General features: G+C 33.8%; 1 protein-coding gene across 12 annotated transcripts in view; it reads right to left on the minus strand.

Moving 5' to 3' along the window:
• Nucleotides 1–13,139, minus strand: part of LOC132368518 (sodium channel protein type 3 subunit alpha) — an 83,570-nt gene that overhangs the window by 20,539 nt on the left and 49,892 nt on the right. For all 12 annotated transcript variants that reach the window (XM_059927191.1, XM_059927184.1, XM_059927181.1 and 9 more), the window contains 3 exons: nt 4,280–4,400; nt 2,998–3,152; nt 2,087–2,260 (listed from right to left, as the gene is read on the minus strand). In XM_059927191.1, the coding sequence (XP_059783174.1) occupies nt 2,087–2,260; nt 2,998–3,152; nt 4,280–4,400 (450 nt within the window). The remainder of the gene's footprint in view (nt 1–2,086; nt 2,261–2,997; nt 3,153–4,279; nt 4,401–13,139) is intronic.

Consider the following 13,139-nt stretch of genomic DNA (forward strand, 5'->3'; position numbering starts at 1 on the left):
TTTCTTCTGGTTTGAAGTTACTTCACTTATACTTCAGTTTTTGGGGTTTTGCTTTGTTTTGTTTTGAGCTTTCTGTGACTGCTTAGTTGGTATAGCAATATATCTTATGGACTGTGAAACCCTTTTAAGTATGTTTTACTTGTACTTTCAAAAACTGTTTTAACTCTATGTTTACTTTAGCTTATTGGACCCAGTGGTCTGAGAACAAGTTGTTAGTTGAGGTTACATGAATTCACACATTTTAGTCCCTGCTTTGGGAAAAGAAGAAGATAGACCCATTTAATTACATAACTTACCCAAAGGTACCCAGTTCCATTTTACTAAATTAAACTTACTAAAAGGGAAGTAATTTGGGGGGCACCATTCTTTGACATTATTCTGTAGCTAACTAAGTGTCTATATTAGGTTTCTAAGGATTCAAACATGATACAAAACCTTGACAGATTTTTGCATCATATTTATTTCTTCTATATGAGGGAAATACACGGACTTAAGTACAATGTAGTAAGTGTTTCAGTGAATGTAAATTTTTCAGTAAATGAAAATATTTTAGTAAATTTCAGAATTTTCTGGAGAAGTTCTATCACATTTGTAAGTGATCTTCATACATGACAAAATTTTTTTGAACCAGAGAATATTATGTATTTCGTGTTCCATCATTTCAGGGAAAAGCTGGAGATCATAAATGCTGAATTCCAAAGCCAGTATGAAAATATAAATGTAACATTTGTACCAGTTAGATAAGAAATCTATAAGGTAAAGGAGCACTGAATTGAGAATTACGAAATTAGGACACTAATCTCAACTTTGTTACTAAGTAGTTGTGCTATCTAAGGAAAATTCTTTAAACTGAGGCTTTAGTTTACAATAAATTGTTTAGAAGACTGGGTAGAATAGAGCCTAGATATTCTTTAAGGTCCATTCAAGCTGCAGAATATGAAAATATTAAACTTCCCTGTTTGGAGACTTTTCAGGACAGTATTGAGATTCATCTCTATTATTCATTAAAGACCAGACACGGGAAGTTGGAAGTCATTTCTGATCTATTAATAGTGACTTGGCACCAGATTTCTTCTCAACTCAAAGGGTTAAACACATTTTGGTTATAGAACTATGAGTATGTATGTATGGAAGAAAGGGGAGTAGAATTTAGATAAGCCCACACTTGTCAAAGACGATAAAAAGAATGAATGCACACATAATGACAATCATTGATTCATAGTGGCAAGCGTTACAACTAAAAATAAAGTGCTTTATGATTGCTGGGAAACAGCTAGAGATAGTGCTTAAAGCACCTTTTTGAGGTGGAGGAGGCTGAGAAGCCTTGTGCAATGGAACATCACAGACTGCAAAGGACCAGTTGACTCTCATTTTGCCCCAGTGCCTCTCCATTACTTGGAATAAAAAAGTAGGCTGCAAGTCAGGTCTCGTTATTGGCAATGTTCCTGTGACTACCCACCTCAGGGTAATCAGATTCAGAACAGGGCTTCTACACCTATCTCTTTGCATGGTAAATATTTCATTAGCTACTGAGATATCTAACTACTGATTTAAGAATGGAAATACATTTTATTGTCTCTGTGGGTTTGTGGCTGAATGAATACAGTGAATAGGTTATTTTAACATTATTTAGTAACGTACACTCTAGTAAGGGATTAGAGTGCAATTCTGACAATTCCTGGCCCCAAATCTGTCTTGATTTTACCTCCTGGAGATATTTTTTTTCAATTGAACTGTTAATAAGCTAGATAATAATCTGTCAATTAACAGATTTTTAGGTATTCCTTACCTTGAGATCCTTAATTTTCAGAAAAAGAAGAGCTATTTGCTTGTGGCATAGAACAACTCTCTCTGTGTTTTCTCTTACCACTGTCCACATTTTTAGGACCTTTTCTACTGCTTTCCCATGAGACTTACCTCATTTTTGCATTTTTTTGTAGTTTTTTGAAAAGATAATTGCATAATTGTGTCAGAATTAGTGAAACTAGGGTCTAATTAAAGTCAAGGTTTTAATTATAGAAATATATGAAATGTCAAACTTGCCTCTTTTAAGAATAATTTCATAAAAATCACTTAGGATACTTACATCAACAATCAAGAAATCTAGCCAGCACCAGGCATTAGTGAAATAGGTTTGAAATCCATAAGCTACCCATTTGAGAAGCATTTCCAGGATGAATATATAAGTGAAGACCTTGTCAGCATATTCTAGCATGGTTTTGATAGTTTTTCGTTGTTCAATGTATATATCTTCAAAAGCCTGTGAATCAAGAATGCTTTTATTTTATTTGAATGGCTTGCCTCCACCAAATACTTGATAAAATTCTTAGTAGAATGCTTGGCACAAAGCACTAATTTGATAAATATTGGCTAATATCAGACAAATGTGGAACCAGACAAAATCTAAAGACTAAAACTAATGGAAAATGTCAATATCTTTACTGATTTAGTTTGTGCTTTCTTCTCTGCCTCTCACCCCAAAATCTGTATGTCAATTACTTCTACAAAGACATGCTTTTAGAGAAGTAATATGAACTCAGAAAATATCTAGAAGTTCTGTTAACGAGGGATAGACTTGGCCTATTCCAACCTTACTTTCATCAATTCTCTGAATGATCTGGCTCATTTTGAAAGAATAAATTGATTAGACATAAAAAAAATACACTTTTAGTCCATAAATATTACTATGATTATTTGGGAGAACTGGATGGGATTTGACATGGAAGGTAATGTAGTTACAGAATGTCCCTGGAAATGGTTGTCTCAATAAGGAAAACATCTGTTAGAAAAGCACCAGATGAGAAATTCCATCTGGCTGCTCATGGTTCTAATTTATTCTGTAATGAATTTTGCATAGTTAAACCCTGGGTGCCAAGCTCTGCAAGGTACAAATATACCTCTTGTTTTGCTCCTTAAACTAAGTGTATGCTTCTAGTATTTTTGGAGATAAGCTATTTCACTAGAACCTGATGCTTGCCAATAATGTGTTACACTTACCAAAGCACCACTACTGAGAAGGATCATGAAGACAATGAAAGTCTCAAACCAGTTGTGTTCAACAATGCTATAGCAGGTTTTCCGAAGATTCCACCAGACTTTTCCTTTGCCTTCTTCTATACTTACTTGACAGAATGGAAACTTTTTAATACATCCTAAAAGATAACATTAAATATAATACATTAGAAAAATATATTTCAATCTTAAATAGGAAGAAATAAACTTTGTTGCTCCCTCCCCAATCCTAGTCTCAGATCATCATTTTATACAGCAGCTGGCTACTTCATTCCTTAGTTATCTTCAGCATCCCTCCTGTATAGTGAATCATTCTCAGACTTACATATCAGCCAGCTACCTAGAATCAAAGAATTACTTTACCAAGAGCTGCTTGAGTATAAATGGTTCCATTCTTTAACACTGCTTAGGATCTCTCTTTGCCTCAAGGCCAATCATGGACAAGAACATCTCTCAGGTTTGGGGAGAAACTGCATATTCAAATTGTTTATTCATTTTTGGATGTGATCCTGGAATTTTACACACTTCTTTTCACACAGAAAATTCCCCTGTCTCCCTAGGTATCATCCACTGTCAGTTTTCCCAAGCTATTTATTTCCAGCCTCAGTGCTTTTCTTAGTCACACCTATGACTCATCTTGTCAGTCAGTATCTCTCTTCCTTTGTCCTCCTGCTCTTAGCTTTCATGTTATTTCTAACTTCCATCCACTCTTCTGCTCTGAGTTACTACTTATGGGATTCAATCCAATCACACTGAATCAGCAAACTTTATTGATTTGTGTGCTAGCCACTGCACTGGTCACTGTGAGAATAACTGCTAGTCTCCCTGACAAGGCTCTAGAGCACATCTATATCCCCAAACAGCTCTGGTCACAGCCCAAGTTCACCACATTTGAAACTGTAAGAGATGGAATGTAATTATTGCAGCATCTATAAATCAAATCACAACATTGCCAATGAGGTCTGAAGGGATTGCTTTATCAATAATGAGATGATGTTCCAGAATGCCATTTATCTTCTAGGGTTCACTTCTCCACATTCTGGAGGATGAAAGAAAGGACATGTCAAATTATCTTAATTGTCCAGGCACAGTAGCTGCTATAGTATAATCAGGAAATACAGATAAATTAACTTTTTAGAAGAAAAGAGGAAAACAAAGATAAATATGCCTTCACCATTTCTTTGAAATATTTCCTTCAAATGAGGTATATTTAGTCTCTGTAAGGAAAGAAGGGAGATTGCATTTAACCATATTAGAGCTTGTTTACCTTCAGTAAAACAAGCTTCTGGCTTAAGGTCTTCCTCGGGTTCCATTTCAGCTTGTTCACCTTCTCGGGGCGGAGCAACATCAACTGTACTTCCTTCAGATGAGCTGGTTGCATTTAATTTCTGGAAACAAAACCCCATTGCAAAGATGTGATTTTTCTCCCCTTTTATTCAGCTAATTTGGAAATGCTCTGTGATGGTGTGAAAAAATGGTGGTGGTAGTGATAGCATTTGACTCTGTTAACAGTACTGATAATTATGTACTAATAATTTAACATACTTGAAGTCCTATTGTTTAAAACAATGTAAATACTAAGTTGAATCAGACAAAAAATGGTTAGACAGCATTCAGTGTGGGTGATTTGGAAGGGAGTGATTATACTGATTAACTTGTTTATGATCTCTGTTTGTCTATGGATGCTATATGAAAATAATTTAATACATCAACACTCAGGCCAAATCAAGAATAGTTTAATAAAAGTTTGGTATGCTGACATTCACTATTGATTATATTAATTAAAATGCTTCAAATCAAATTGTAATTTCCACTCTTCAATGGAAATTTTCATAGGGCAAAGAACATTACCAGTTGTCTGTAACTACTGTCCATGTTTCTGTAATTTTAGAAAGGAAGAGTGGCACATTAACATTAGTCACAGTCATTATAGTTCAACTTTGAGCTATATTTTTCTCTGGCTTACATAATTTTCTTTTTACTTTACTAGCAGAAAAATGATAGATCTGTCTTTCTCTTTCTCTCCCTTTTTTGAACTGCTTAAATGAATTCAATACTTGCCAAAGAATTCTAAACGAAATGGAAATTTCTTCATAAATGATATTGTTCAAAATCTGTATAGACTTTCATTAGGAGCACATTCCGAATTCAACATGTGATCAGGCTGTGAATTTTTCCTTTAAAAAAATTATTGTGACATGCCACATGTCTAGGAAGAGCCACTTTAGTGTTGCAAGAATAAATATCTAATAAGTACTCTGATACCACTTGGGAAGACGTTATGGTTATACAATGCTTTATGAAAAGTGATGCAAAGACATGACATACAGCACAACCCAGGGAATGTAAAACTTTTAGAATGAAAGAACATGGACATGTTAATGGTTTCAAAGGCCCCATTAACTTTAGTAGCTGAGTGATAGGGTCACTCTGCCCTAACCCTCTGGAAGAGTTAATGTGTTACTGAAAAATACCTGGATAACTCCCTAAGCATCAGTCATATCGGAGGAAATTTGGCTCAAAATTCTTGATTTTTTGAAATCACCATGCAAATGTAGTTTAATACTTTATAATGTGAACATGGAAGAGTAGTATCCAGATGATATTTTCTGTGGTATTACTTTGAGGGTGATGTTAACCATGTCCAATTAAATATATTATGAAAGTTACCCTAAGTCAAATATAGTTCTATAATAAAATATCTCCTAGTCTGGAGTATGCTAAAGAGAGACTAGGCCATCGATTATGGCCGATGGTTCTTAGGATCATTAGAGTACAAGAATTTTTACCATTAAAATCCTCTACTTTTTGGAGAGGTGGAAGGTCAAGACATATTTTCTTCTCTCAGCATTTTTCTGCTTCTTACAGCCAGAATATCTTTATTCTTTTAAGAAAATCCCAGGAAAGCTACTGCTGGATAGAATTGCAGCAGCTTCTGGTATAACCAAGAAAATACTAGATAATTCTTCCCTTCCAATTTCATTGGTGGTTTATGGGTTGGACACTATGACATTTGATGAGTGGCAGCAATAATATCCACTGTATAAATAAAACCAGTAAGAAACCAAATTATTTTGAGGTTAGTTATAAAAAGCTTCATGTTTCTTCTTCCTCTTGGCCAATCCAAGCTGAATAATTTCTTCTGAGCCTGGTCACAATCCACCTTTTCCATGAAGCCTTTCTTTCTTATGATTTCTCCATGCTAAATTTTATAGAACGTTTTGCCCATAATACTTGTTTGCTTTGACCAAATATTCTCATAAATATATGTATATGAATTATATATATACATAAAATTGTATATTTATGTGCATATATATTAAAATGTACACACATACACAAATATACATCTATACACCGAAAGATCCAAGCATAAAATAGACACTAAATGGTTATGTTGAATTTATGAAAAATGAATAAATGAATGATTGAATGAATTTTGTTGTTACTCTTATAGAGAGAATTATAGTGTTTAGATAATTTGATCTCTTCATTTTGATATGTAACTCAATTGTGGCCTTTATAGAAGTCTGTTTAATTGTATTAGAAAATGCATTTTTTAATGAATAGGAATTATTAATGATATTTTAGTGATAAAAACACATATTTCCAAAATGTTTCTCTAAAATATTGGCAAACATTCAATAAAGAAATCTGAAGGAAGAAAGTAATAAGTATATATGTATACACACGCAAATACACATATACTTTTCCATTTGAAAACTTTAGAAAATATACTCACCCTTCACTTCTTATTTTACCACTGTTAATAGAGTTGTGAAATGTTCGATTTTTTGCATTATAATTCTCTGCCATGTATTACACAAGTGTCTTATATTTAAATACAAATATTTAAAGCAAATCCTTCACAGCACAAGTAATGGTGGCCATTAATCTGAATGACAATTGTATCCACCGTTTACCAAGTATTGACCTCTGGATGTGTCTTTGTTATTGGTACTGTCTTTAGATGGTAAACGTTTGTGAATGTGGTTAGTATGTTAAAATACAAATAATTTCAATTTTCTAAATGGCTATGGAGGTTATGTACATTGTAAAGCAGAGAGGGTCTGTGTGTGAGTTAGTTTACCTCTATCTGCCTGGCGTTATGAAGCATAGCATGTCTTTTGAAAACAGACAAAGAAAAAAACTCTGCATGTATTCTGCTCTTCTCAAATGAGCAGAACCCATTTTACATGCAGAATTGCTTCACCGTTATCCAAGAGTTTTTCTGATTATAAGGATAAGCTCATTAACCTTATGCTCTGCAAAACTCCTTAAGGAATGTTTAGACAGAGACTTAATGAACCAAGGTTTAAAAAATAGTTGGTAGGCTAGTGTTTCTGCCACTAAAAAGTGTTTTGTGGGAGGCTCCTTTTCCTATGAAAGTTGGCATAAAGTTAATTCCTGCTAGTTGGAGAGTCAGGCTTATTCATGGTGTAATCTTCATAGGCCACATTTTTGTCATAAGAAAGTACATATACTTTATCCTATGAAGTTATAAAAATATTGTATCAACTACATAAACATTTTAAAGTTGTGAATTTACCTACATTTATAAATTAAAGCTTAGGCTGTGTTCTTATTAAGTTACAACAACTTACCAATTCAGATATACTGCCTGATAAGCTTTAGTCACTGGAAACATAAAGAATTATACTGCTGTGTTTTTAAATTTTGAAATTTATATCCTAGAAAACTACTTAAGCATTTAAAATTCTATACATGGATATAATACTATCTTCATAATCTAAACATTTCTAATTAAGTTCAACACTTTGGCATTCATACTCTGGTAGAGGGTAGTTTGTCATACATTTTATCATAGCCATACCAAAATGACTTCCAAATTTTATTTAAAAACACATAACTGATTTAAAAGCAGGTGACTGATGATAAATACAAAGAATAACTTACTTTCTTTAAATTGCCATAGCTGTGCTACTAAAATGATAAAAAAAAAAAAAGAAACCTGAAATGAAATTTTCCACATTAAGGAACTTGATGACTATACTAAATAACTAAAATTAATACTTGTTCTGAAGTAGTTATAAACATGTAATTAGGTATATAGGCATAACAGTAGAAAGCTTCCATAGAAAACCACATACTACAAGCTCATCACTTGTTTTCTTGTACTGTTTTCTCCCTATCCGTCCAGTATTTTATGGCACTTAAGGCTAGATTCTTCCATCCCTTGTAGAAACTACTGAGCCTACAGAGGGATGATGACTTATGCTCTACAAACGCACACTGGAAAGCAGGTTTGAAGATGCAACATTCTCCAGGCCTAATTCAGCCACAGGAAGCATGCCTGGCTGTAGCAGAAGCCCGGCGCAATGCTGTGGAAGCCGCACACTGGTCTAAGGGCCATATTCTCAAAGACATGGCACCTGAATGTGAAGTTTTCAAGGTTAGCTGCAAATACTACTTGTAAGAAGTGACAGAATCAGCACCCAAAAAGGCCATTTTCCCCCGATAACATGAACTTATATAGAAATCCCCCCTTATGGCGAATATTGCTCAATTTTTATCCAATTAAATAGTGAAATTTAACTTTCAGAAATAGAAGAGAATGTTAGCAACTGGCCTACTTCCACCGAAATGCGCTCACATTTCATTTATTTTCAGTCACCTATCAGATGTTTGACTCTCACAAACTGCTGTATAATTCAAAAGGCAAAAATAAAAGATTCAGCCATTACAGACTGCCTTTAAAATCTAGCCATTTCTTTCAAAACTTCTGGGTTTTGTCTTGAAAGTAAAAGAAGAAAATCTTTTGGTTACACAATCTATCAGGGCCTTAGTCTGATCTTTTGGATATGCATATCCATATCTTGACTTATTATATTTCATTTGAAGGACAGGTAGCCACACAGTGAGGTCACTGGGCTGCATATCCAAGGCAGGAAGAACACGACTAAAACCAATGGCTCTTTTTTTTCTGGACCACTTATTGAATGGTTAAAAATATAAACCATCTCTGTTTTGTTTGGCCTTAACATATTTTAAATGTGTAACACCCCTGATGCACCTTTTATTTTAAAAGAGTCTTATTAAGAACATAATATAGGAAACTGACAATAATTATATGGTAGTTGAAGAATAAGGTAAAAGGGCATCCAGCAGGCAAAAGAAAAAGCTGATTTATGTTAAGAAGATAATACAAAAATTTCCATCTAAACTTGCCTTAATTTTTATTTCAGCAGAAGTACACTGAAGCACCAAAACCATTCTCTAAAGGTCAAGATAGGTTTAAAATGGCTATTCACACTCCCATCTGTGCCTCTGAAAGAGTTGCGTCACATTCAGTTTCACAGAGAGCATTTGGAAGACACTGAGAACGTTAACAGAAATGGGAAGCTAGAGGTATTCTCCCATTGCTCTCCAGATTCTGAAAACAGACCACAGGGCCTTTTCTAGAAGGGTACGTGCTTGGGACCTTAGTCAAGCATCATTTTCAAAGTTTCCATAACGGCTTTGAAAAAGAGGGAATCCTGTTATAAACATGGTGTAAAAGATAATTTTCCAGTACCATTTAATTCTGCCCTGCTTGTGAAGAAAAAATAATCAGATTTTCTTCAATGACTAATAATCTTGTTTTACTCCTAAAACTAAAAAGTCATTTTAAGTAAAATTACATAAATCACCAGGGGCTGTATTTTAAAAAATTTTTTATTTATAATTTTATGTCTGACTTTGGTTTCATTTTACAACTAATTCTCAGTTATCCCTAAAGAAGAAGAGAGTATATATAAATTAAACCTACAGACAAACCCCAAGCTCTAATTAGGTTTTTTTCTTTTTCACCAAAAGCCTTGAAAACTGCTAATACTCATGAACTTTTCACTTTTGCTTTTTAATTTGCCTTCAAGAACACTCACTCTGGGGAATTCCCTGGCGGTCCAGTGGTTAAGACTCGGACTTTCACTGCTGTGGACCCGGGTTCAATACCTGGTCAGGGAACTAAGATCCAACAAGCCATGTGGTGTGCCCAAAAACAAACAAACAAGAACATTCACTCTGGCTGTGATTCCAGTAACAGGAGAAAGTTGAGTCAAGAGAATAAACTAATGATTTATTTCATCCACAAACCTACAGCAAGTTTTGGAGATATCCTTTACTCCTCATAAAACTATAATCAATAATTAATAATCCAAAGTAGGAAATTTTCCAAGTCTCTTTTTTGCCTGCTCAGTTTTGGGTAGAACATTTAGGGAGAAATTAATGTAGATCAGGGAAATTTTAAAAAATGGGTACACTGAACCAATTACTTAATATTAAGATGCAGTGAACTTTTCCTACCCTGTATCATGATGCTTTTCATTTTTTAATTACAGTGATCACTTAGGGTTTGGCAGACACATGACTTAACAACTTCCCCAAACTACATGAAAATCCAAGATATGTGGTGCCCAAATGTATACAGACTATGGCCCTTCATATCCAAAATCTCATGATCACCTTACTGTTTTTTTTTAACGGAGGCTTTCCCCCAAAACATGAAAGCAGACATTTCTATCTGGAGCACATGAATTGGATGGGTTGAAAATTATATTCACAGATCTGAATATAATGATCTGAAAATGGCAACACTATCAAACAAACCCTGTGAGGCTCATTTTGGTAATACAGTTTACTTATAAGGGCTGAATCAACAACAACAAAAAGTTGTGGTCTTATTTTAATGAAATAAAAGCAGAAAAATATTCATCCTCTCAAGTTCTTAACTATTTAGAACTTTAAACATTTCTATCATGTTTTAAAATAGATATAAATCCTATAGAGCATGCAATTATTGCTTTTAAAAGCCTAAACAGACTAAACTGGAAAGTCATTAACAGAATCAAATATGGTGTTGGGACTGCCCGTCTTGCCTGACCATGCTGTGATGTGTCACACGATTCAGCAGAGAGCAGCTGGGCACGTCTAGCACTTCCTTGCCATGGCAGGGGAAGGAACGTAGCTGAGTAGCATGCAGGCCAGTCAAAATTTATTTAGAAAGTGATTGTACATGTACAACTTGCTTGGGTAACCTGGGTAAAAGTGGTGGCACGAGCCTCTGGCTGGTTAAAAAACACCAGAGTTTCATTCTTGAAGGCTCCAGCTTGATTTTACCCCTGTGAGAAGTAAGAATGGTAAGCAGTGAAGGTCACAGTATGATATTCCTAGATTGAGCTTTGGAATTCAATTTCAAATATGCTTCTTAAGAGCATTTATTCTATATCCTTCACCTGGGAAGACAATGAAACCTTTTAAGAACTAAATTGTAAAAATCCATAATTATATAAAAATGTCAAGAAATCATGTTTATATAAAAACAAAATTCTACATTATATCTTGTCACAAGATATGTATAATTCCAAGTTTTTCCAAAATAAAAGGATCACTAGTTTGAAATCCATGCCTTCAATTTCCTTAAAATTTTTTTCATGCAAAACTTTATGTTCGTTTCCATACCAGTCTGTTTATGTTACTGGTGCATATAATAGATACACATATATAAAATATGTATTACATAATATAATAACAGCAAATCATATTTTTATCTCTAAAAACTTCTAGAGATCATTTCTCCCCAACTGTGGTATAGCTAGATATTTTGAAAATGAATGGAAGGAATAGAGCAGCTAGAGTTTTCAAATACTATCTAAATTAATGATTAATTTACTGCCTCTTCTTAAAGCAGAAATGTGTTGCAAATTTTTTTTTCTTTTCTTTCTTCCTTTCTTTCTTTCTTTTGAAATGTATCGTTCTGTTAGGTTTAACTTGTATGATTTTTCACTTTCTCAGCAAAGAGAAAGGATATTTTGTGTCCCCCAAAGCACAGGCCAATGTTATTTTTCTATTTGTGTTCAAAAAACTAAGAAGCGCGAACCAAAATGCCACTTTATGGATACGTTATTTTTAATTTGTATGTGTGTGTGTGTATGAGTGTGTGTGTGCAATAGCTAATAAAAAAGAACAACCAGCCAACATAAATGTGAATCTGATATGTGACCTGTGTTCAATGCCAGCAGTTTTCAGAAATTTCAGATCAAGACTGAACTTTGCTGGAATTTATTTAAATCTATTCTATAATGCTGATTTTTGCTTTTATTTTAAAAAACAGTGTACAGTTGACCCTTGGATGACACAGGTTTGAACTGCGCAGGTCCACTTACACATAGATTTTTTTCAATAGTAAATACTACGGTACTACAGGATCCTCAGTTGGCTGAATTTGCAGATGTGGGAGTGCAGATACGAAATCATGTATATGGAGGGGCAACTGTAAATTATACTCGGATTTTCAACTGGATGTAGGGTTGACACCCCTAACTCCTGTGTTGTTCAAGGGTCAAATGTACTTTTAAACTTTGTGTGAGCATACGTGAGAATTGCCCTATTATTCTTTCAAGGTTTTTCTGGTACTAATTTAAAAAATCATCCACATAAAACTTATTGCTGAATTTAACTTTACTGTGCAAAATAATCTGAAATTTTATCCTAGCTTTATAAAAGTTTTAATTTTATATTTACTTTTAAGTATTTTCCCTCTAATATATCTGTACACTTTAAACAATTTTATTACATTCTGTAATTGGATTCCGTGTATCCAAAACTAGCTTGGAAGAGGACAGATGATTATAAAAAAAAAAATCACCCAATAAAGAATTTTTGTTCAGATAATAAAATGTTTTCAAGGACTTGAAAATGAAGACATTGTATCTCATTGTTCCAAATTTATGATTTTTTAGTCATTAAAAAAAAGACATGACAATTAGGTGGTATTCTCCTAAAGCAATAATTTGAAATATCTGTGGACATCATAGAGTTTTTTTTTTTTTAAACATCTTTATTGGAGTATAACTGCTTTATAATGTTGTGTTAGTTTCTGCTGTGTAACAAAGTGAGTTTTTGAAGTATTCTGGAAACCAACTTTTTGGTAAAAAGAAATTAAGATATATCATTTCCATGAGTGCAGTGAGATGAAACCTATGATGTTAACATAGCAAATGTTTCTCTACCTCTTTGGCTTTTCTGTCTCTTCTTGACCCCAAGCTAGTCTTGTCCCTAGTCTTCCCTTATTTTCTCTTTGTAATTACTTCTTTGGGGAACTCCTCTATTTTCAAGGAATCAGATAA

This window comes from Balaenoptera ricei, chromosome 7, assembly GCF_028023285.1.
Source record: "Balaenoptera ricei isolate mBalRic1 chromosome 7, mBalRic1.hap2, whole genome shotgun sequence".
Taxonomy (NCBI): Eukaryota; Metazoa; Chordata; class Mammalia; order Artiodactyla; family Balaenopteridae; genus Balaenoptera; species Balaenoptera ricei.